The sequence below is a fragment of the Hyperolius riggenbachi genome, chromosome 2 (assembly GCF_040937935.1).
Source record: "Hyperolius riggenbachi isolate aHypRig1 chromosome 2, aHypRig1.pri, whole genome shotgun sequence".
In the NCBI taxonomy this organism is placed as follows: Eukaryota; Metazoa; Chordata; class Amphibia; order Anura; family Hyperoliidae; genus Hyperolius; species Hyperolius riggenbachi.
Genome location: NC_090647.1, coordinates 233,682,611 through 233,709,583, shown reverse-complemented (window position 1 = coordinate 233,709,583; position 26,973 = coordinate 233,682,611). Strand labels below are relative to the sequence as shown.

Genomic DNA, 26,973 nt, shown 5'->3' with positions numbered 1-26,973 from the left:
GGTGCAAAAAAGTGCCACACATGTGGTATCGCCGTACTCGGGAGAAGTAGTACAATGTGTTTTGGGGTGTATTTTTACACATACCCATGCTGGGTGGGAGAAATAACTCTGTAAATGGACAATTGTGTGTAAAAAAATCAAAAGATTGTCATTTACAGAGGTATTTCTCCCACCCAGCATGGGTATGTGTAAAAATACACCCCAAAACACATTGTACTACTTCTCCCGAGTACGGCAATACCACATGTGTGGCACTTTTTTGCACCCTAACTGCGCTAAAGGGCCCAAAGTCCAATGAGTACCTTTAGGATTTCACAGGTCATTTTGCGGAATTTGATTTCCAGACTACTCCTCACGGTTTAGGGCCCCTAAAATGCCAGGGCAGTATAGGAACCCCACAAATGACCCCATTTTAGAAAGAAGACACCCCAAGGTATTTTGTTAGGAGTATGGTAAGTTCATAGAAGATTTTATTTTTTGTCAAAAGTTAGAGGAAAATTGATTTTTTATTGTTTTTTTCACAAAGTGTCATTTTCCACTAACTTGTGACAAAAAATAAAATCTTCTATGAACTCACCATACTCCTAACGGAATACCTTGGGGTGTCTTCTTTCTAAAATGGGGTCATTTGTGGGGTTCCTATACTGCCCTGGCATTTTAGGGGCCCTAAACCGTGAGGAGTAGTCTGGAAATCAAATTCCGCAAAATGACCTGTGAAATCCTAAAGGTACTCATTGGACTTTGGGCCCTTTAGCGCAGTTAGGGTGCAAAAAAGTGCCACACATGTGGTATTGCCGTACTCGGGAGAAGTAGTACAATGTGTTTTAGGGTGTATTTTTACACATACCCATGCTGGGTGGGAGAAATACCTCTGTAAATGACAATCTTTTGATTTTTTTACACACAATTGTCCATTTATAGAGATATTTCTCCCACCCAGCATGGGTATGTGTAAAAATACACCCCAAAACACATTGTACTAATTCTCCCTAGTACGGCGATACCACATGTGTGGCACTTTTTTGCACCCTAACTGCGCTAAAGGGCCCAAAGTCCAATGAGTACCTTTAGGATTTCACAGGTCATTTTGCGGAATTTGATTTCCAGACTACTCCTCACGGTTTAGGGCCCCTAAAATGCCAGGGCAGTATAGGAACCCCACAAATGACCCCATTTTAGAAAGAAGACACCCCAAGGTATGCCGTTAGGAGTATGGTGAGTTCATAGAAGATTTTATTTTTTGTCACAAGTTAGTGGAAAATGACACTTTGTGAAAAAAAACAATAAAAATCAATTTTCCGCTAACTTTTGACAAAAAATAAAATCTTCTATGAACTCACCATACTCCTAACGGAATACCTTGGGGTGTCTTCTTTCTAAAATGGGGTCATTTGTGGGGTTCCCATACTGCCCTGGCATTTTAGGGGCCCTAAACTGTGAGGAGTAGTCTGGAAATCAAATTCCGCAAAATGACCTGTGAAATCCTAAAGGTACTCATTGGACTTTGGGCCCCTTAGCGTACTTGGGGTGTAAAAAAGTGCCACACATGTGGTACCGCCGTACTCGGGAGAAGTAGTATAATGTGTTTTGGGGTGTATTTTTACACATACCCATGCTGGGTGGGAGAAATAACTCTGTAAATGGACAATTGTGTGTAAAAAAAAATAAAAAATTGTCATTTACAGAGATATTTCTCCCACCCAGCATGGGTATGTGTAAAAATACACCCCAAAACACATTATACTACTTCTCCTGAGTACGGCAATACCACATGTGTGGCACTTTTTTGCAGCCTAACTGCGCTAAGGGGCCCAAAGTCCAATGAGCACCTTTAGGCTTTACAGGGGTGCTTACAATTTAGCACCCCCCAAAATGTCAGGACAGTAAACACACCCCACAAATGACCCCATTTTGGAAAGTAGACCCTTCAAGGTATTCAGAGAGGGGCATGGTGAGTCCGTGGCAGATTTCATTTTTTTTTTTTGTCGCAAGTTAGAAGAAATGGAAACTTTTTTTTTTTTTTTGGTCACAAAGTGTCATTTTCCGCTTACTTGTGACAAAAAATAATATCTTCTATGAACTCACTATGCCTCTCAGTGAATACTTTGGGATGTCTTCTTTTCAAAATGGGGTCATTTGGGGGGTATTTATACTATCCTGGAATTCTAGCCCCTCATGAAACATGACAGGGGGTCAGAAAAGTCATAGATGCTTGAAAATGGGAAAATTCACTTTTTGCACCATAGTTTGTAAACGCTATAACTTTTACCCAAACCAATAAATATACGCTGAATGGGGTTTTTTTATCAAAAACATGTTTGTCCACATTTTTCGCGCTGCATGTATACAGAAATTTTACTTTATTTGAAAACTGTCAGCACAGAAAGTTAAAAAAATCATTTTTTGCCAAAATTCATGTCTTTTTTGCTGAATATAATAAAAAGTAAAAATCGCAGGAGCAATTATATAGCACCAAAAGAAAGCTTTATTAGTGACAAGAAAAGGAGCCAAAATTCATTTAGGTGGTAGGTTGTATGAGCGAGCAATAAACCGTGAAAGCTGCAGTGGTCTGAATGGAAAAAAAGTGGCCGGTCCTTAAGGGGTAGAAAGCCCTAGGTCCTTAAGTGGTTAAGGGTTTGTGTGCATATGCATTTGGGCTCTTATATATGTTTCTGAATGAGGGATGAGACGCAAATATTTTTGACTTCATGCAAACTGCATGCAACTTGGAATTCAGCCAAACAAATACAGGAGCTGCAGTGCTTCTTTAACTGAATTCCATTATGTATGTAATTTGCATGCAAACCTAGTGTTTTTGACTATCATCACCCATCTCTAAAGTACGGATGATCAATGAGATGCAAATAAATTCTACTTACATTCAAGGAGGGAGAAGTGGGCATGAGGACTTCTGTCCATATATACCTAGAATCTCCATTTGTTCAAAGCAGGTCACCTCAGGTATTCTTAAGACCACCTCTGCTGAGAATCTTGAGTGTGTACACTGGCCCTGATAGATCAGCCAGAGGTCTGGCATAGCTGATTATTTTGCTTGAAAGCTGCCGAATGCTTGAACACTGCTTCATATAATTGTACTCACCCCATCCCCCGCAATGTCAATGGCCAATCACCACCTTCCACAGTGACAGAAGGTGTCACTAGCTTGCAGGCTAGTGATGCATCTGTACAGACTCATCCACAAAATGTCACCTGAGGGATCATGCCTCAATCCCTACCAGGCAACATTTTAAGTGTGTATGAGGCTTTAGGGAGTCTCCTCCAGTGAAGTAGAGGTGGTAATGAGATTGTACATAACTAAATCACTACCAAGAGCAGGTATTTCCACCCACTCAGTTAAAAAAGAAATATCAGGAAATATACAGAGGCCATAGTTACTGTCGTAGGCTAGGTTCCCAAAGCATTCCATCACAGTAGACACAGGAAGGATACAGCTCTGAATGAGAACTGTAATCACATCCACTCCACTGCAGAGAAGGAAAACAGAAAGCTGTACAACTCAGCCAACACCTCAGCCAAGAGCTCTAATACCGCCCAGAGGCCATATGAAGCTGTCACTCAATCAAGCCATGAAGCATAATAAAGTGAACAGATTTTTGACATGAGTACTGAACTGCTTTAGTGCTGCAGTCCCTGGAATAAAGTTACTTGTTGCTTGGAGTTGTTCTGAAAAAGATGGACAGTACAATAAATGAACAGAAGCCTTCATGAACATGTTCAGCTTGGAGCATTACAGAGGGATGGCTGCTATTCCAGACAGAGCACTTGTGCCGTGCTAAGCCCATTTGCCATATGCCTTTTTTTCATTTATTTATTTTTCATTTTTAAGCAGTTAAACAAAAAAAGGAAGTTTAAATGAATACATTTCTAAATAATTTAGAGACAATGATGCACATTTTAAATGTTAGCATCAAGTAGAAGAAACCTAGAGTTACAAATGAAAACTGAAACAATAAGCATGAAAGTATATGGCGCGCTTATCGTGCTGGTGTTAATTAAATAAAAACTGTACAATTACATTTCTGCCTTGATTGGAACTCCTGAAAAGCCATAAATAATGAAGCTTAGCAAAGCTGGATGAGAGCCAGAACAGTGTTTGGATAAATACTGGAAACTTGTATTAAACAATGACAAGACAAATGGGACAAACAAGAAGAAAGCTGAGGTGTTTTTAACAAAACTTTAAAACTTAATTGTGCCTAAGTTTTAACTTATATAAAGTCGGTCTCACTTTATATTTGTAACAAATGACAGAATTAATCATCCCAGTTGCTGAAAAATTATAGTTGAGAGTGGTGGGGTGAAATAGCGGCAGAAATCGAGAGCAGGATAGTACTTTCACTTTTTAATGTATGCTTATTATTACCGGTATTTACTTGTTTAGTGTATTTATATAGCGCCTATGTACTGTATATTTGTTTGATTCTTCCACAGGCTCCTACCACAGCCTAAAGACATAAGTAGGTTGATTAACTGCCTTTCAAAAACTGACACTAGACTGCAGTAGGAATATTAGATTGTGAGCCTCTCTATGGGTCATTGAGTGCCATGACTTGCTCAACATATATTTCAAAGAGCAGTAATATGTATGTAGTATATTTTGTAAATATTTTGTAAACAGGACAGCCTGCGTTTATTAAAGAAAAATGAATTATAATTTTAAAGTGAACATGACTACAATTGCACAACTGCTGATTTAATAACCTTTCAGCAAACCCCACTGAGTTCCAATATGACACAAATGAAGGCTGCAGTCTTTTACCACAGGGTGACCACAGGGTTGGACAAATCCCAGGAATCAGTAGCCAAGGCTTTTTAAAGTACACCTAAACTAAGATGGATGAGCAAGCTGCCATATATATTTCCTTTTCAACAATGTCAGTTGCCAGGCAGTCCTGCTGATCTTTCTAAAAAAAAACAGCAAACAATTGACAGCACTCCTAGGCTGCAAAGGAAATAAAATCAACAGAGGTGTGCAGATCCCCCGGGGCAAAAATACACACCCTGAATATAAATCAGATGCATATTATGCACTAATCCCAATCTAAAAATGTGAATGCAAAGTGAAGCACATGGATGCAGCTAGTAATAAGTATACTTTAGGTTTTTTTGCACCAAATTAACTACTGCTGATCTGATTTGGCTTCTGAATCACACACCTGAAACAAGCATGCGGGCTAATCAAGTCAGAATTCAGTCAGAAAACCTGATCAGCCGCTGATGAGTCACGGATTTGACCAAACTAGTCAGGTCGTTTTCTTAGTAATAAATCACTTCTCTGCCACGGGGATGCTGCGATTTCACTCTGGCATTAAAGCTGAAGAGGAATGTTAAACAACAAAATTGAAAAAAGAGACTTCAGAGTCTCTTTAACTGTAATAAATCTTCTCATGGTTTTAAGCTATGGGGGACTCTTTGCTTTTATATTTGAAGTGAATGCTGTGAAGATCTTGGTGATTTGAGACCTGACAAGGGAATCATGATAGGCTGGGGGTTGCCTTTAAAGTATCCCGGAGGTGCTGCAGACCCATCTAACTAGGGGTCATGTTTAAAGGGCGAGGAGGTGGCTATCACTCAGATCTACTGTAGGAACACAGCCTATCACTGATCATCTGTGGTCATTTTTATTTTTGTCAAAGGAAGACAGACTTCATTGAACATATCACCTGGGATTAATTTACCACTGGAGCACTTTCCAATGTATGAAAAGCTTATACTATTTGGACACTGAAGGAGCACACCACAATTTTATCCTGTTGTTCATCATTTTTGTTGCGTTGGAATTGTTAGTGCAGTGCTTTTAGCAAATTTTGATCAGCTTACTTGTTTAGGGTCTATGGCTAAGAGACCCTGGGCCATATCCTATTCGAGGTAATAAGTTGCTTGCAGATGTGAGCTACTTATCAATTTACCATCACACAAGGATTACCGGCAAATCCTATTGCTGGTTTCCTTCGCACAATGGTCGATCGTTAGGGGGCATTACTCAGGTGAAAGCCTGGGCAATGCTCCATTTTTCCAGATGATGGGGAGCGAGGCTTTATGCTGTGGTGCTGTCCTTCACACATGCTCCCCACACATGTGCGCGCACCCACTGAACATCCGCTGCCATCTTCTGCCACTGCATCTGGCAGTCTCCTTTATTAAGGAGGCCCCCAGAGCTCCCCGTCAAGTTGCCACAGATAAACAAAGCCCCCCATGTAGCTACGCCATCACCACTAGCAATTTACATACCGCCCCTGAACACCTCTCGCTGCAAGTCCCGTCATGTAATTACAGTGTATGTGGAGCCCCGGCAAAGCATCTTTGATGCTCCTGCCGGGCTCCCCATTGGTCCACTGTCTGGACCATTTTCATTGGCTCAAACAGTAAACCAATGGGTAGCCCCAATGGGAGCTTCAAAGACGCTTTGCTGATGCTCCAATTCACAGTAATTACAGTGACACATACACTGTAATTACTTGACGAGACTTGCGGCGAAAGACGGCAGGTGTTCAGGGGCGGTATGTACATGGGGGGCTTCGGTTATCTGTGCCAACCCAATGGGGAGCTCTGGGGGTATCCTTATTAAAGGAGACCCCCATATGCAGTGGCAATAACGTGCGTTAGTGCATTTAGACATGCTCTTTGCAGGTCTAAGCTAACGCTCATGTCTGCCAGTAAGCATTGCATGAAAAGGGTTGAGTGTAAAGAACTCGCTGGGCGGTTATAGCACCCAAGCGAGTTCTTTTAAACCTGGGGGGTGTTAAATTGATTTGCATTAGGCAATGCTCCCCTCATCTAAATTAAGAACTTCAGAAATAGGAGTTCCGCAATAGGATATTGCTCCCTTTATTAAAGACGTAGGCTCAGCAGAACAGCTAGGGTCTATATTGTTCAAAAGGGAATACATTTGTCAGCCTCTATATGCCTCTGAGTTCAGATGTTCAAAATGTTAAATGGATCCTAATTCTTAAATTTTTACAAAACTGTTAGTAGAGCATTGGCAAGTTTACATCTCAAAGGAGAAACATGTGGAACTCCAAAACTGAGCTGTGGAAGGTACTCTTATTGAATATGCTGAAAATGTCAAAATATTTAAAATTCTGGATTTAAATATTTACAAAGCAGTGACCAGCCACGGTGTAGCCTTTATTGAAGCCTTTACTGAAGATGTCAGAGATGCACTATTGACATTACTTGAGCTAACTATAAAAAAAAGGAAAAAGGTCATGTGTGTAGTTGAAGTTGGCACTGAATTATCTTCCACAAATGGACAGAAACCAACAAATCCTGACCAGAACTACAACATTCACTAACAGCGAGCAAGGGCAACCCACCTGCTCAACTTCCATACATAGCAAACGCAGCCTGCATATGTCAAACTACTTGTTGGGAAGACATAGTTCAGCTCCCTGGAGGGGAAGCCAATACATGAATAAAGGCCGCTGAACAGGAAATTATATATTTCCATAGCAACCAAACCTGGAAGCTCACAAAACTACCAGCAGGAAGAAAAGCTACTGGTCGTATGTGGATTTTTAAAGCCAAAAGTAACACCGATGGTACTGTTGAGCAATATATAACAAAGACAGGTTGGCTTACAATATTGTCTGCCTAAATGCATAGTTGAAGATACAATCTTGAATGCAGACACTTGGAATTGTTTAAGCAGATTGGTTTATGAGTTCAAGCATTTTGCTGCTGTGGAGGGGTGTTAGATGCTTGGTGAGCCTCCCTGTAATCCCTGTGTCATTCACAACTAAAGCCTTCCTGCACGATGCTGAACTGAGTGTTGCTTATGCGATCATCATAAAGGTGACATCTGCCCAAAATGCCTGCCTAATTATGTGACTTGTTGGAGTCCTATCAGCCTGATCCCTATTTCTTCATACCTCCTGGGGCTGCTCTACTGCACCAGGGCCAGACAATGGGTCCAAGGAGTTCATCCCAATACCTAATAATGGCTGTCAAGGTGCCATTGTCTAACTTGCAGAAATCAGTGAGTCCCTCTCGGAATATGCCTCTCCAGACCATCACTAACCATCACTGACCCACCACCAAACTGGTTGTGCCAAATTACTTTACAGGCAGCATAATGTTCTGCATGGCTTTTACAGAACCTTTCACATCTCTCACATGTGCTCAAGGGAAACCTGCTATCTTCTGTGATAAAGCAGGAACTTATGAACTATCATTGCACTCATCTTCCTGTCATGTTCATTTAAAACTGTAATTTAAAAGCCACAGTAGTGGTCTGGCTTAACATCAGAATTACATGCTTGGGCTGAACAGAGGTACCGGTAACTGTAATATCTACAAAACTGTTGCAAGCTATGGAAAAGAAAGCTAATGTGGCTCATTTTAATGTTTAATTCAAACATTGAGTGCAGGCAGGACTGTTTCTGGCTATTTTGGTGCCCCAGGCAATGCAACTTTTAGGTTTAACTAGAATATTGATTGCAGTTGCTAAAGCACTATTATCCCAGTTAGGCCTCCTCTGTTATGCTAACCAGAAGTGCCAATTTTGGTGTTAAAATATGTTCATGGGAAAGTGCCACAAGTTAAAATGGGCATGAGGTGTGCTAAACAGTAGTATGTCAGTAACTCTACCCTTAGTAGAATATTTGTAAAGTTACTGATATTCTGTTATCACTTACCCTAACCTAACTCTCATATTACTCCTCCCCTACCTATGCCTAACACATTGCCCCTCCCCACCCCCCACTTTACACCTAACATTACTTCCCCACCTATGCCTAACTCTACCCCCACATCTACACCTAACACTAACCTTCACCACTATCTATTGCCGCTATTCTGTGTCAGCCCAGCTAAATCATGGCGCTCTTGCTACTAATTTTAAAAGCTAGGGTTCATCTATAGTATAGCAGAACTCCAGCACCCAAATTACCTTCTTGGTGCCGCCATAGCCACACTTTCTACAGCAGCCTATTGCGGTGTCCAAATGATCAGACACAAACTGTACCTTAATTAACTGATCAAGTTAAAAGAACCATCCAAACCTTTCTTGATAGAACTAGCGGTTGAGTAGAGGTCTGCTATAACTGTCTGTGCCTGATCTGTGTCCACCAAGAGAGTGGAGCCACCCAGAACTGGTAGCTCTATGATGTGTGATCTTTAAGTGAAGACCATTCACTGATGTAGCTCAGGAAGAGCTGCTAAAGAGATGATGCAGCAATCAGTGGGCCTGTGGATAGTGAAGAGAGGGGGAGAAGTGCACCTTTTTTGCCCTGGTGGACCCTAGACACATGCCTAATGTGCCTGGAGAGAAAACCTGGTCTGTCCATACACCTGAATAACTACAATTCTATTTTGAAATTATCAATAAAAATATATTACTGTTTTTAAAATGTAAACCACTGAGAGTTGTTTTAGAAAGAATGGCTTTAGATGGGCTGATGTTTTATAAAGAGTCACAATAGCTTTAAATATGATACATAGCACATTGTTAATTCATGTGAGCTGCAGCGATTTTCATGCTGCTCTGTTGTTCTGTTGGTTCTCTACAGATTCACAGGATTAAGAATCCTCTGATTCATATCGCCTTAGGCAAACCTAGACTATAGGAGACAAAATGTGGAAAACAGCAGCACATAACTCCCACCATTTGGCTGCCCTGCAGCCTTCAGCAGGTCCAGGGAGTAATTATAGATGCTCTAGGTTGAATAGGATGCACCTGAGCATGCCACAATCATGCACAGAAGCAAACAAGGCATACTGCCAAGTATTTGTACAAAGAGACCTTTTTCTAGGTAGAAAGTCCAAATTGTCTTAAAGGTACAGGTTCGTAGCTGAACTAGATTAGCTAGATTAGTAAAGTCTGCATTTAATTATTGTTGACATTTGATTGCAAAGTTTACAGATACATTTACTTGCAACATAACACTTTAAGTTCTAACTTTTTCAAATATTGGACACGGTAATTTATACAGATTTTTCTTAGAAACTTTTGTTATAAAAAAAAAAACAATACTTTCAGTGCTTAACATTAATTATGCACTAGGATTTGCTAGGATTTTTGTGTAGTCTTATCTCTAAAAGAAAGTATAAGAAGGAAAATATAGGCCAATACAATACACACAAAAAGACAATACTTTTTTCTGTGTTCTATATAAACTGTACAAATGTAATGTAAAATTACACTGTATATAGAATCCTCCTGACCGCATTGGATATAAAATATATATATATACACACACACACACAACCTGTTTAATGACAGTACGTTAGACTGGTGGTCCTTTGGGTTGTGTTAGAATGGAACTTTGTGGTAGGAATGTGCAGTTAAATCATTTTTTGAATTTTTTTTTATGAAATCCTGTCAATGCGACCAAAAACTCAAAGGGACGTATCCAGGATCTTGTGGATTAATGCAGTAAATTTGGGTGTATAGCGCTCCTGGAATCTTGAGAGCTGCCATAGCTAGAATGTTAATTGCAGTTCTAGCAGTATAGAATGGCAATTTGGGAGCCAGAGCTTGGTTCTAATATAGTTTGGGTACAATATACCTGAACTCCAAATAGCAGTGGTGCTTTTAAATAGCAGTGGAAGGTGCATGGAGTTCTGAAACAATGTACCCAAGCTCCAAAAAGTGGCAAAAATAGCAGCAGTACTTCCAAGTAGTGGCAGAGGCAGTATGGGAGTAAGTAATTGGCTGTTGGAGGGTTCCGTGTTAGGCTTAGGTAGAAGAGGTTGGCATTGGGTGTAGGTAGGGGGATGTTAGTGTTAGGTAGGGGGAGGTTAGTGTTGGGTGTAGGTAAAAGAGATTAGTGTTAGAAGTAGAAGGGGGGGTTATTAAAATTGTATATGGGACAGGGTTAGTGTGATAATAAGGTTTTCCTCAGTTTCAGACTAAGGCTTCAATTCATCACAGGTTGTTCGATAAAAAAAAAACAAGTCGGGAAAATACTGCATTCAATATTTTATAATTTTTTTGCGAATTCATCAATATATTCACAGTTGTGGTAGAAGGTTGATAATTAACCAAAATACTATGCTTCAATTCACAAAAACCTGTTTGGTGACAGCAGAGCAGTGTGGAGTGTCTCTGTGTTGTTACAAGCTGTTCCGTGCAGTGAAGGCATTACAATAGTAAGAGGCATCCCCACATCCCTTTAGATAGAATGTATATGTTTGTTATACTACCTCTGCTCACACTGAATATGTCCATTAGTCTATCTTAACATTTTATTTAATTGCCCCAGCTTAGATGAACTTCCAGGAGACATTACATATGCCATGCTTAGGTGATTTCCCCACTAGCTACTCTGCATATTCAAACAGGAACCTAAAAGGTTAAATGTCTGAAGAGAGGCAGGGAAAACCACGTTTGTTCTTTTATCTGTGCTCGCTGCCTTGGGGGTAGAAAAGCTGGACCCTCCCGAGAAGCCTTCGCACCCATAAATGTCAGATCAGCAGGACTTGCAGGAGACAGGGGGTGTTTCTATTTGCTTCTGCTCCAGTCAGTCATATCTTATCCCTCTCTGCTTGTGTGAGTCACAACTCCTCTGCACTGTTTCCAACAGCGGAGAGCTGCCGGTAATTGTCAAGTAGGTTACTTGGCTTTATTGCATGCTGTAATCTTGATGAATTGAAATTTACTGACATGTGTTGAGGTATTTACCGCACAAGTCTGTAATTTACTTCGCTGCTCTGTAATTTCAGCTTTCCATGTGGTAACAGCCTTGATGAATTGACACTTTCCTAAATGCTTCGAAAAAAAATCAGCTGTTTTTAGCATCACAGAATGCTGTAATGCTTGATGAATTGAGGCCTCAGACCAAAAATTCATGCAGCAGTGCATTAACGCTATGCACTGCTGCACAGTGTATAAAGTGAGATTTTTCAGATTTTTCATCATTTTCAGATGCAGCCTTAGTGGTATGCGCTGGCGTTCTCCTTGCTGCTCTACCAAATTACGCCTGACGCTGTATGCGGAAGTACGGGTGAGGTGAACGCCGTGAGGGGACCGAGCGGGACGCCGCGCATGGACTCAGTGGAGAGGCACACCGGGCCCAGCAGACTTACCGCTGTGACATGCTACTAACCCCTTTGGGGAGCTTGTAAGTGTTACGGAGGGCGCGAGTAGCGCAGTGTGGTTTTATAGTGTATTAATATATTGCGCAATGAAAGTTTTATATGTTTTATTGAGGAATAAAAGAAATTAACCTTTGAGAATCGGATATGGATCATTGATAAACCTAATGTACCATATATTGAGCAAGTACCCCACCCTGATCTGGTGGCTACAATCTGGTGAGCCGCTCTTATACTAGAGGTGGTGGGATCACGAGTGAATACTCAATTTTCACCTGCACAGTGGATGTGTGATATATGCAGTGGCAGTAAAAACAGGATTACACTATATATGATCTGTTTCTAGGTTGTGGAAGCGCGCAGTGGATTATTTTTATTTATAAAGTGAGATTGCCATGCAGTATAATCTATGCACTTCTGATGTTCGTGCGAATTACACTATAGGCATTGTTGAAATGCCCACAGCATCACGTATAGCGTAAACAAGGTGTAACAATTCAATAAATAAAGTTATTTAACAATACAGTTGTATTCCTTTTATTCCTTTTTTACATTTTTTGTTTTCTATTTTTGCTTTTGTTTTGTTTTTATATCTACAAATCAGTAAGTGTAAGGGTACCATTTGTAACTTATTGTACTATTTCTACCATATTTTTAGCTATGTTTTTTATTCCACTTTAGTTCCACCTCAAAGCAATCCCTTTCTGCAAGTCCAGTTTTTCTTTGTTTTCTTAGCCATTGTGGACATTTCTACCTTTGTCATTGTATTGCATCTAGTCAACTAAGTTATATAGTATAAGAAAATTAGGAGAACATTGTTTTTTACCATTGTAACACTTTTTTTACTTTCATATGCATAATCTTGAAAATTTAGCTCATCCACTATGCCTCCATATGCTGACTAGCAGCTACTATGTGTTCTTATGCCTGAAACCCTACTGGCAACATCATATGCAATTTGATGAATGGAAATGTTATCTCATTTGTGTCTTTTCATTCTCTTTGTGCCCTCAATTTACCTTTTTTTTAATATGTCTCTGAGCTAAAATGACTAACATGTATATCTATATATCAGAGACTAAACATCACAAATCTTTAACTAAAATAACTTACAAATAACAAAACAAGCATTGTATAATGTTCCTGTACAGTGGCATAGCTAAGGAGCTTTGGGCCCCAGTGCAAATGATCATTGACCTATCCACCCCAAGCAATCTATACATAACAACTGATATGGTGCACCAAAACCTGCCAAGAACTGCCAAAGTATTTGAGGTGCAAGCAATGTAGCTGCTGGCAAACCAGGAGCTCTTCGATATATTCTATGCAAATGCAGCCTTTCTCAAAATAGTCTTCTGCACATGAATTGACACCCCAACACATCCCTAATAAACTATGTTTCATTGTACAATCATTGAACTTTTGGTATTTTTGGCTACATGGATGGCTTTTCTTTGTAGATTAATTTGCTGGTACGCATACATGGCATTATATATTTTGCTCTATGTATTTATTTGGAGTTACCATGCCAAACTATCCACTGTACAAGAGCCCTTCAAGATCAAACAATCATGTTTCTGTTTGCTCATTTCCTCAGCCTTACAACCCTAAGAAACTTTCACCCCTACTGCACCATTCATTTATTCCCCCCAACCACATGTTTATCACCCAATTTTGCGTAATACTTTACCAGTAAGTTTAATGGAATATCTAACCCTACTTTCTAATGTAGCCCTACTTGCTAATCCACAAGCCCACCAGCCCAATCACCCACTCTAAATTCCTCATTTTCTCTACCTCTCTCTAAACTTCTCCTTGCTTACAGACTTCAATGCCTTAACTGAGCTTTCTGCAATAGTCAACAAAACTCACTGCCTGTGCTCTGTCTGGATGCTCCGCATTTGGCATGGCAGGAGGATTTGGACGTGGATTTACAGCTGTGTGTGTCGCGTCCATCTTAGAGATGTTTACTGAAGAGAAAATATCTACCCCAGAAAACAAGCTTGCAAATAAAAACACAAGAATTGTATTAATGGGGCATACACCACACACAATTTTAAAGCAATTAAAAAAGCAAAGCAGATAACAAACGGTAGTGTGATAATGTAAATTGCTATGTTTTCTGTCTCAGAGATGGGTAAACACTTCAATGGAAATGGGGTCTTAGTTTGCTTTGCAACAGCTGGGCACTTGAGACAGGCTCCACAGTTTGAGGTCTTGTTAATGGGAAAAATTGATCAATAAAATAGATTTTAATTTGGTGTTCTCTACTTAGTAAAACTAAAGTGGCAAATACGACATCATTTCCTTAGGATGTTTTAAAAATAAGCAGTTCTCTTGAAAATGTCCCTTTTAACTTAAAATCAACATTGTTTTTTTCATAAACAGACCCCATTGAGTTACATAGCTTGCAAATGGCTTTATTCTGAAAAATACAATTTTTAATATCACATAAAGGAACAATAATGTCCTACCATCATGCAGTTTTTAATTTAGAAGAATTAGCTTTACTTAGAGCATTAATGAACAGTTAGTTTGAGGTCCTAAACGGACCTACTCAATATGCATTATTAAAGTCTAGGACACATTGCCATTATGGCTACTGTGCATATGACAAATAGAAAGACTTAAATAAAGTAGTTTACTTGTTCATTTGTCAGCTCATATATTATGCATGTTCGATTTTCTCAGCAGGGCCTGCAAACTGTGGGAGCAGTTCAAGAATTCAATAAAATTAGCTCAGAATCGTTAGCTGTAAATTAGACATTCATTTAGGCTAATTCTGTTATCAATGTTGGTCTACCTCCCCTTGGCATGGTTTTGTCAGAGCTTGTTTGATAAATTTATTTTATTTCCTGGGAGATATAAAATGTCTAAAAAATAATAATTTTTAGCATTAAATGTCAGCTACTCCGAATCTAAGACTAAGAATCCAAAATACTAATTTCAGAGGCTGAGAGGAAGCTAATGAATCCCTAGTGAAATAATATCTTTTGTTCGAGGGTGGCACAATTAAAATGTACTTTTATTAACCTTCCATCACTCCACTCTGGATAGATTAGTGAAACGTTTATTTCTCATTTTCAGTTTTTTATTTCCTAATGCAAAAAGTATGCTGGTAAAACTAAAAGTTTAATAACACAGGCAACTAATATATATGCAAAGAATCTATTTGGTTGGAATAAAAACAAAAACTAATTAAATATGTGAGTAATTGCCTATTTATAGTTTCAGGTTCATGAAAGTTTATATTTTGGGATATAATGTAGGGGTATAGTTAGGCTTAATGAAGCATAATGTAAGTATAAGGAATTTTTATAAAAGGTAAGTTAATGTTTGGAGCTGAGACAAATGCAAGCTCACAATAATACTAAGATCCCAAAGCCCAACAGTAGCCTTTATCTAATCCTAAATCCAATTTTTATGGCTCATAAAAAAAATAATAGTCAGTAGTAAGTGAATATAACATCTCCAATATTGATACATATAATTTCCTGTGCTGCGTCCCCAGTTTGATTCCCAGCCAGAGCACTATCTGCAAAGAGTTTGTATGTTCTGCCCTTGTCAGTGTGGGTTTCCTCTGGGCACTATGGCTTCCTCCAACAGCCTAAAACATACAGATATGTTAATTGGCTTTCCCCTAAATTGACTCTAGACAGCGATGGGCATTTGACTATGGTAAGGAATAAATTGTGAGCTCCTCTGATGGATAGTTTATGAGAAGAATATATACCTTTTACACATGTTGGCGCTGTATAAATACTAAATAATAATAATAATAATAATAAAGCCAAAGAGAGTCAGACTGGGAAGAAATAAGTTCCCAGATAGGCCACATATCCAAAAGCTAATAAAAATGATCTGGGACTCAACCAAACTTTAGATAATATGAACATGCTAGCTAATAGCAATTAAAATATAGAATCCAGGCTCATCTCCTCAAGCAAGGACATTTAAGTAAGGTAAAATGGAGGTGCTAAAGGGGATATGGCCAATCAAACATCAAAATCAATTAACCCTTTACACACTTTCCTGCAAATGCTCACTGCAGACCAACAATCAAGAAATTACCACTATGCTAACAACTAAGTTAAACGCAGAGGTCTTAGTTTGTAAAAAAAAAAAAAAAGTGCACTGTATGCTTACATGTTATAGGACCAGAGTTAGGGCACATGCAAATTCAAGATAGTGTATACCTGGTGCTAAATAATGTATTTGTTTTAACTAAGACCTCTGCTTTTGGGATTATAATTGTTCCTTGATGGTTGGACTGCAGAGGGTGTTTGCATGAGAGTGTGCAAAGGGTTAATTCAGCAAGAAGGGAAGGTGACATTGCAGGAAGCTGAGAAAAGCTACATGGGACAGTCCCTTGGTAAGTATTAACTTTAACTGTACCTTATGGAGATTAGCAGAGGAGGAACTACTGGCCTAAATGGGTACACAATTAGGTAAAAAAAATGGGGTACGGGAGGCACACAAATTGGAACACACTGAGTTCATAAGGCAAAGGGGAAGTGAACAAATATGAGCAATGAATCTTCAGGAGGCACACAAAAGGGGCAGATAAAACACATGAAGACACATAGGGGGCAGAGAAAGCACATGGGACAGATGAAGCATATAGGGCACTGGAGACACACAGAGGTTGGCAGAGATGGCCCGTGAGGTACATAGCAGCACACAGGGGACAGACTAGGCACATGGGGCACAGGAGACATATAGAAGGGGCAGATAAAGCACATGGAGCACATAAGAGGCACATGGAGACATAGAAGGAAGACATAGGGGAAGCAGGGGGCGCACAAAATTGGCAAAGAAAGCACATGCGGCATATAGGAGCTGCAGAGGGAACAGATGGGCCACGAAGGAGGCACAGAGGAGCAGATGAAGCATATAGATAACCATACTTTACTGTATTTTCAAGCATTCACTGATGCTCCACATAGATTATTTTACAGGAAGGATCCTTCCGCGACTCATCCTTTTAAATACACTTTAACCATTCTTGAATATGAGAACCCGCCAAGCCGACATTTGTAATCCTATAGCGGGGAGCTAGGATTTGGTGAGGAGAGTAGTCAGTTATGACTAATCTGAATGTAGCAGATCTGATAAATCTGTAATCTAGGATTGGTTCTGTCTGTTTGCTTGCGTGCTTTCTCCTGAAGAAAAGAAATGAAAGGGATTACATGACCCATTTTAGTAGACAAAATCAATGCTGGAGTTGCATAAGTTACTTGGGAGATTTGCCTGAAATACTTCTATTTGTCATGTCAACAGAAAGGATGGCTTCAGAGAAACTCTGCATAATCAGTAGAGTATATCCCACCATAGATTTTGCTGCATTTCAAAAATGTTACTAAGGTTCGGCCTTTCTCAGCAGCTGTACACAGAAACAAGAGGGAAAATTGCAGTGTATACAGTAAACTTTAATCACCATCTCACTTATATTTGCCTGGCCTGCATTTTTTCCCTTTCTTATAACAAACTGGGATTTATCTCCTTTCACCGCAAAATAAAATTACTTCTAAAAGAGAAAAATAGATTGCAGAACAAGGAAATCAGGACGCTTCATTTAAATGGAAGGTTTTTTCTTTGTCCATTAGAATATCATGTAATCATTTAGGCTGTTTAGTTCTCGCAGACAAGTTTGTGATACATAAAGCTGGCCACTAACGGTCCAATTTCTAGCGAAAAATCGTTCGAGCGATCAGAAATTCTGATCGCTCGAACGATTTTTCGCTAGAAATTGGACCGTTAGTGGCCACCTTTAAACTAATAAAAGTACTAATGATAACAACAACCATGTAGACAAAAAATATTAGCCATCAGAAATCAGATAACTAGGTTTGAGGCTACATTTTCTTTTGCGAGGGTAACATGAATCTATACTGTACAGTAGCCTGATCAGTGGTGCTGTGGATGAATCGGTTTATATCTGAAGTGTTTGCACACTTTCTTCCATTGCTGTCTTTACTAGTGGCATTAAGAACTCTTGTATAGTGCTGTGTTCAGTGTTTAGATTTTCCGTTTCCTTATGAAGGGTTGCACATTGAAGAAAATCCATTTGTACTTATTTTTTTTCTAACTTCCAGGCCTTTAAGAGGGAGTTAAAAGCCAAGGAACCTGTTATCATGAGTGCGCTTGATACCGTGCGAATATTCCTCGCTGATCATCCTTTTGAGGGACTGGAGAAGATGTACCATGAGCCAAGAGGTAATAGAATTGAACATAACCCTGTAATCACATATTGACAAAGGGATCATCATGTCTTAGAGTTTCATGAATTTTCACAAACGCTATCTCTAAATGCAAAGAGTCAACTTAAAAGTCTTCAGCCAACCAACCATGCATTAATGCGGTTCTCCAGATTAGAATCCACTTAGCATCCGCCTGCTTACCAATGTAGGGCATGTTTCCCATTTACCGTTAGCCTTCAAATTTAAATTCTTTATTCAATTTATTCCATCATCTAATTAAATCACTAGGAGGAATGCTTCAGAGGTTTGACTGTTTCTATTTTACACATCATAACAAAACACTGAGATGTGAATTGCATCACCCAGCACGCCACATTGCAATAACGGATACAAGTGGAATGCCAATGATTTGAAGAATTGTCATTTGAGATGGCTTCCAGCATATTTACAAATAGAAAATATGTTTCTGATGTCATGCAACATACCTACCTTACAGGAATTTTCTTTTTTTCTCATAAATACTGTATGTTTAACCTAATATACGTAAAGCACCCTTCTTGCTACAGACACAGATGAAGAAACCAAATCAGTTTTAAAATTCCATTCATATTAGCCAGAGTGTTTTTTCTACAGCAGTCACTGAGTTTGATTTACTAAGGCATCAGTAAGGATCCTGAAGCATCACAGATGATCCAGCACATCTGGGCTGTATGCATTAAAACCTGCCTGTTCATTGGTGATTAGGTTTTTCAACTCTTCCCTGGGTGATATAAAATCATAGCCAGGGCTGCTGTGAGGTCTCTGAGTTTGTGATTGTGTGATTGCAGTTGCATGCAGCATTAGTTACTAGTTTGTTCTGCGTGCAGTTTTCTATAGCAGGAATGTACATGGAATGATTAGCTGCCAGTAGGTTTAAGAGTTTAAGCAAGATCACTTTTGAAAAATGTGAAAAGTTCCCGTATCGTGTGTGTGTGTGTGTGTGTGTGTGTGTGTGTGTGTGTGTGTGTGTGGGCGGGGGGGGGGGGACCTCTCACCCACTTTGCTCCACGACACTCTGCATCTTTCCAACACTTCCACCTTCACAGGATTAGTTCCAGTATAAAAGATGGATGGAAAGGTGAGCAGTGTGGTGCACAACAGCAAGAGGTGGCAGCCTAGGTAACCTAACCCCTTCTGCCACCGGCCACACCACCATGCATGCACTGAGACAATTTTGCTTTTCGCAAAATTGATCTCATTCATCTCTAAGTGCAGTTAATTGATCAACAGTTACAAATTCTGATTAGCCCTTACGAATTTTAATTTCTGGTCTCAGCGGAATAACTACAGGAGAGCAGCCCCTGGGACTGCAGTGGATCCCAAAGCTGTAAGGGGGCACCAACTTCGCTGCCTCCGATAAAGGGGTCCATCCTTCAGATCAGGTGTTTTTGTGATTAAACTTGGTATGGGTGTGAAGATTATGATGTCCACACATTTTTATGACCCTTACAATGTGCCCCCAGTCTGTGAGGGTTACCAGGAAAAGGCAAGGGAAAGAGGATGAACAGTTGAGGGTCCTTCAAAGTTTTGCTGAGGGGCGGGCATGATTTTTAATTATGCCGCCTGCCTGGTTAGATGAAAATGTCCTTATGGAGAAATGTTTTTGCTCACCATGGTACAACATACACAACTTAAATACTTTATGCAGGAGAACAGAGGCGCCAAAAGGATAAAAGGAAGCTAAATGAGCTTAAAAACCAAATTCTTGGTAAATAGAGGAGGTAGTGGTGGACTTACCTCCTCCAAGTAGACACACAACGGCTGTAGTAAACACAGTCAATATATTTTATTTATGAACTCCAAATATGCAACGCGTTTTGCAGGTTTGATACCGCTTCATCAGGCAATAACAACGGAGCAATAGCATATGTGGTCAGTAGAAGAGCCAGGCACCTCACAGACACCACTACCTCCTCTATTTACCAAGAATTTGGTTTTTAAGCTCATTTAGCTTCCTTTTATCCTTTTGGCGCCTCTGTTCTCCTGCATAATATTAAGTCCACCCTGGGTGGTGGGTTGAACCCCCTTTTTCTCATCTACAGAGAGCGACTTCTTATTCCTGAGTGGGGTCAGGAAAATCTCCCCACCTGCCTTTACAGTGGTTGCCTAATGGTAACCCTGGTTTGTGAGTATTAATATTTACTCTATCTAGTAACCATTTACCAGTACATATTACACTATTGGGGCTCTTGGTGTTCCTTGTTTTTAACTTAAATACTTTGTTTGCTTGAACAAGTTTGCACTGTGAAAGGCTGTGCAAAAAAATCATGGTTTCCTCAGAATGCATTCAGGTTTTGCATGCTGAAAATGTTCATGAAAATAGTTTATTTCTTGAAAATGGACAATTCCATGAGAATAGTATTTCTTAAATGCCAATGACTTCAATGCATTTTATTCATCTTCATGAATATTTACATTTTTTGCAAACATGCTAGTGGAGCAAAAATGGCCAAGTCTCTTCATCCCTTCTGTCTGCAATCACGCAACTGCTAATTTACTAACCTTCTGCAACCCCACTATGTTTTAGTAAGACACAGGCATTGATGGTATCCCCATAAGAGACTTCTAGAGATCTCCGGAGATGTCTTTGTAAACTAGACTTACTGGTCACCTTAGCAAAGGCAATATCTGTAGCAGAAACCAAGACATCAGTTAATTCACTACATCATTAGTTATGTGTTCACAAGACCATCATGTCTCTATCCTACTAAGCGACATTCCTTTTCATGTCAAAGGTTTTCAGGATAAATAAAATATTCAGTAACTATAAACACTGCATTTATCATTAGAGACTGTCTATGAAAAGCTAGCATTTCTGCCTTGCTTGCAAATGTAATGGAAGTTGTATACAGCTTGGAATGGGCTAGTAAAAATCATCAGGAAACATGCCTTATGCCTTTAAGGAGAAGTCTTTGTTTTTGTATTTGCATACCATGTCGTTAAGCCCGCCCATTTTGGGTGGAGTTGCATATGTATACATTGTGGGCTCCTGTGCAAGCTATTTTAGCTATGACTGATGAGCGATTGTGAGGCTCCGATACACGTGAGCTAATCTGCATGTCCAGCATATTTATTTTTCAATAAAAATCAGACTTTTATTACACCAGTGAAGCGAATCTACCTTCCTTTCTACATTGCATTAAATGTACATGCAAGCCAGATCTTCAGTAAGGAACAGATCGGGGTGGTTAGGTTAGTCTCCTTTGCAGTTTCAACTGACCACAGCCTGCCTGGTGCTCTGTATAGTAATCTTCACAGTTTTGTAAAGACGTAACGGAGGAGAATATTCTGGGTCATAATAGGCTATTCGGCTAGACTGAACATGAGAGGAGGGCTTATGATACAGTATAAACAGACAGAGTGAAATAAGCTGAACAGGTAATATGATTTGAGTATCTAGGAAGTCACAGCTATCTACATAATTCTTTGACAGTGTGTTATGTTTTCATTTGTGTGACTTTATTTAGCAGCTATCTGCATAAATGCTTATAGTAGTTTGGACTGTGTCTCTGTTAATTCATGCAGTTTAAGTTGCAACTTCAGAAATATGTTGCAGTAATTAGTGTTTCCTATGGCCATGCATGGACTTAATACAGTCTGACACATAGGCTGTGCTGTAAAGGACCTGTAAAAATGTAGTTGTTCTGGGCATCATCACCAACGTGATCAATCATTCATGAGCTTTCATTCTTCAAACTGCTGGAAAAGTGACAAGCTAAAATTTGTTTATTTGGAGCTTCTCAGTTATTTTTAAACCTTTTCATGTATGCATACGATTATGGCACTTCTTTTCTGCTTTTCAGGTTTCCCTGCTTCTAATTTCTCAGTCTGAGCAGTTGTTCAAATCCTTATGACAGCAAACTCTCCCTTTCCCACAATGCATTTTATGGTGCTTAGGAGGGCTGACTTTGCTCACATACTGCCAACAAGATATAATTAATTGTTGACACCAATGATTTCTGGAAAGCAAAAAAAATGAAAAAGCATAAATGCACAACACAGTACTTGGCAGGTGCTTAACAGCAATATGCCAGCATCTCAAAATGTTTTCTAGCATATGTTCTGAAACTTTCTGCCTTCATGCAATATGAATTGCTTCACACAGTGATTACCACCCATCCATTATGTATCCATTATGTCACAACTAATAATTAACAACATGCCAATCTGTTTTATCTGTGTGTGGCCTGTGGCTCACAAAGTAAGAGAACATTTTCTGCACACCCTAATAAAGGGTTAGAATGTCTCTGCAGGGCTCAAAATACCATCATAATATTATTAAAAGAAAATTATAGCTAATATATAGGTTAGAACGTGAAACACAAACAAATCTTTTAGGACCTCTGAGTGAGAATTTTCCCTTGAGATGCTTCGTATTTTTGGCTTTGGATCAATATGGTCATAATTATAGGATACGGTGTTGAAAATAAAATGTGCTCATAGATGACTGTTACATTTTGTACTTTCATTAAAAAAAGAGGCATATTCTTGTACTGTGATGATATGCCCCTTACAGCTGAAGACAAAGACAGCCTATTTGTGTCAAAACTAGTTTTAAGAGACTAGCAGCAGGAATTGAAGGTTTTTTTCTTGTGGATGTTTTTGCAGAAATATTATTTACTAGCAAAGTGTTGATATGTTTAAGTCAAGTATGGTACCATAGCCATAGCAGACTGGGCAGCTGATCTGTAGCCCCAAGGCATGCAGCACCCAAGAGTCAGTGGCTACAAAGTATTGTATAAGCACCCATAGCATTAGAAACATTTATTTTGGGAACCTTTAGGACTCTTTCATATAGGAGGTTGAAGGCGATGAACTCAATGTCTGTCAATGTCTGTCAACTGCTTCTGTGCACCAGCCAGGAGCTTGCTAGTACTTAGTATGGGCAGTGAAGAGGTGGGAATCCCCAAGAATTGCCACACTCAGAAGGTGACAGACGTGGAGTTACAAATGCTGTATTTTAATTGCACACAAATGGCGCTCATGGCCGGCAGACAAGATGCTTAACTGCCTGACAACACCGTAGTGTAGCTCTCCCTCTGAAAGTGGCCTGATGTAACTCCTACCAAAGCAGGGCATAGACTGTAATGTGTTGTCTGTCTCTGGTATAGGTGAAGGTCTTACTAGAAACATTTTTATTTTAGATGGAGGGTCAAGGGCCATGTAGCAAAGTTATTATGGTCCCCAATGCATTTTGCAACCAGCTGGCCACAATGCGTTCTTCATCTTGCGACCCCACGACTCCCTGCCCGTGGACTAAGTCAGACTTGAATTGCTGGATCTCTGTAACATTGCATGATCATGCATCCTATACCCTGTTTGCATGTACTGTATAACATTGTGATATGTTGTATATTGTATAATCTAGTGCTACCTCTCTGTCTGACACCCCTTGTTAACAATGTATGCCCCCATAGTTATCTAATCTGTAGAATGCAAAAAGCCACAATATGTAACATTCACCCTGAGGGAAAATGTAAAAAGGGAATGAAATTAAGGCACTTTTGATTGAAGTAGGCAATGGACATAGTATAACATAACTGCCATGTTGGACTTGCACAGTAAATAAATATGTACTAAAGCAGCATACAGTAACTTATAGGAATGAAAGTTCTCTATGTTGGCAGTACAATACAGTCAAGGGTTAATGTGACCCTGCCGTAGTGTAGTGTAATTTGTACTCACAATTCTATCTACTGTAAGTTACACAGTAGTCAGCACTCAAGGGGCTTGATTCACTAAAACGTGATAACTTAAATATCACACCTTATCAAAGATATCACACCTTATCAAAGTTAACATGCCTTATCAGAGCAGCATAGTGAGCGCTACAAACCCACAGGGGCTCAGGGCTGGATGAGTGCCATTGCCAATTAGCAGGCATAAGTTTGTAGCACTCGCTATGCTACTCTGATAAGGTGTATTAACTTTGATAAGGAGTGATATCTTTGATAAGGTGTGATATCTTAGATAAGGTATGTGACTCACGGTTTAGTGAATCAAGTCCAAGGAATTCTATGGATGACAGTTCTTTTTACAGTACTATGTAGTATGTACAGTGTATAGCTAGCAAACGAGCTGGAGGACAACATGCGCGTTGCTTAAACTTGTAGCTAAGCACACACAGTTCTAGCCTATGTAAATCTATAACAATCCTGCAAACCACAAAATGCGCCCCTCTAAGTTGGTAATGTAGACATAACTTTCAGCTATCTCTCCCTGCAGCATACATTTCTCACATTTTTCTCATGATCATTCTGTGAAAAAAAAAAAAATGATGAATCACTGGGCCTTTCTTGTGAAAAACTTTGGAAAACAAGAAAGACTAGATTCGCCATGAAATTGATCTTAGATTTCCGCTTGCTCATCCCTATCCTACCTAATAAAATACAAGTGTCCCTACGTCCCATGTCCCTATATCAGTGCTTTTGCGCTACTGCGTATGTCCTGCACTAACACAGTCATTGGGACAGGACGCAGGGGGCGGGCGAGTGTCCATGCGCGCATGCAGCAGGCAGGTGCGCATGCGTGCGGTGGGCGGGTGTGCACTGTGGCAGTGGTGACAGAACTAAAGCCTGTTTTCAAACGGGCTTAGGTCACTAGTACTGTGATAGAAGCCAATTTCATAACAGGCTGGTGTGTGTGTGTGTGTGTGTGTGTGTGTGTGTGTGTGTGTGTGTGTGTGTGTGTGTGTGTGTGTGTGTGTGTGTGTGTATGTGTGTGCGTGTGTGTGTGTGGGGGGGGGGGGGGGGCTCTACTTCTGTTTATATTGCATCATATGAATGTTCAAATTTCATGGGGGTACTTTGAGAACATTGCAGCCTATAATAATAGCTGTATTATTTGCTTCTGTGCTTACAAGCCTATAGCAATAACAGTCTGTGATGTAGTAAGTGGCCCGTGGCTGGATTCCAGGCCAAATGATTAAAGTATCTGACATAAAGTAATGAAGGTGCTTCTACAGAGATACAAACAAGTTCTTTCACTAAGCACCTATACAGGAATAGGGAAACATTTGTGCCTGGAGTAGTGGTAGAGCACAGCTAGTGTAAGATCATTCACACTTACACCAGCCAAGCATTTCTCTCCATGAAAAAAGGCAGTGAGCGTGGAACTGGTCCGTGTTGGTCTTATGTTAGCTTCACAAAAATGGCCATCAAAATGAAAAAAACAAAACCAGACATATAAATTGTACATATGATAATAATTAGCTAAGTATGTTGGCTGGTACACACAGAGCTAGTGATTACCACTTTTTCACAAAACAGTCCATAATGTTCTGTTCTGCTTTTACGCAAATTCTGAACAAAGCATTTCCATCTGATAGTGCCCCGCCATTTCTTTTCCTGCTTGGTAAAAGTTGCAATACTGAAAAAGGTCTCTTACTAGCCCAATTTGTATAGTTATGCCCAGAAGTCTCCTATATTTGCAGTATATACGGTGTTGTTTGAAAATGATGTCATGGTCAGAAACATTATCTGTGAACAGTGCACATTTAATTTGATTGCTAACTGGGTCCTAGTATTGGTGAGCTATGATGTGAGCTTAGCAGCCATTCATTCTGTGATGGCCTGTCATTTGCCATGCAGGCTAATACAAATAAAAATCTTTCTGCTAATAAACCATGTTTGACATTGCAGACCATCATGCTGAAGAAGAGACATCCAGGAATATCAGCAGGATGCTGCAAAAGCAGGTTGATGATGTAAGAACTGAGTGGGACAGGTTGAATATGCGCTCTGTTGAGTGGCAGAAGAAATTAGATGATGCACTTGAAAGACTGCAGGAGCTCCAGGATGCAATGGATGAACTGGACCATAAACTGCATCAAGCAGAGGCCATGAAAGGATCCTGGCAGCCAGTGGGAGATTTGCTGATTGACTCTCTTCAAGATCACATAGGAAAAATCAAGGTCAGTGTTTTTACTTGCTGCAGAATATAGTACTAAGACATCTGAATATTATTGTACAGCCATCACAACACTTGGCATTGTGATGATTTCAGATGTTGTAATTTACAATTAAATGCCTTTAAAATAATGTAATTACATTGTCATCTCAAATGTAAAATTAACTAACTGTTTTAATATATTGCACTTTAGTGATAGGTTTTTTAATTTTTGTGTGTGTATTTATTAGGAAGGAATAGCTATGAAAAAACATTACTGCTATACCAACTGTAATACCAGCGACAACCAACAGTAAAGTGTTGTTCAGTAGCTGGATTTTGTATATTATGGTGATTACTTAAATGGTTTAACCATCCTGTCTCTCCCGCTGCACACCCCATTCCTTATGCCTCAGTTAACCCACACGCTTCCCCCTTGTTGCAAAACTTCTGCAAAAAAAAACACAGAAAATACCAGGGCACTGCAACATTTTGGGCACTGCCTTAGGTGCCCATACAAATATCATTTATAGGTGGGAATTGAGTCCCGGGGCTGCCCGCTTTGAGTTTGCTATTTGTAGCTGCAATTTGCATAGTGTAAGGTCCTAGCGCACGCTATTTATCAGGTAGCCAAATTTCCTCTTACCAAATTGCGTAAATTGCTTCATAAACAATAATATAAAAGATAAACAATAATATTTTACCACACATTTTACTGGGCGCTGCTTGGGTGCTTGGTTGTAGCTAATTAACGTTAGTACCAACGGTGGCATGCAAATTGTCCATTTAC

At 39.7% G+C, this 26,973-nt stretch overlaps 1 protein-coding gene across 20 annotated transcripts in view; it reads left to right on the top strand.

Moving 5' to 3' along the window:
* Nucleotides 1-26,973, top strand: part of DMD (dystrophin) — a 3,066,377-nt gene that overhangs the window by 2,265,241 nt on the left and 774,163 nt on the right. For 18 of the 20 annotated variants that reach the window (XM_068268325.1, XM_068268327.1, XM_068268324.1 and 15 more), the window contains 2 exons: nt 18,153-18,273; nt 25,937-26,208. In XM_068268325.1, coding sequence (XP_068124426.1) covers nt 18,153-18,273; nt 25,937-26,208 — 393 coding nt within the window. Of the gene's footprint in view, nt 1-7,509; nt 7,593-18,152; nt 18,274-25,936; nt 26,209-26,973 lie in introns of those variants that run through there. The other 2 variants (XM_068268335.1, XM_068268336.1) reach the window with 2 other exon arrangements.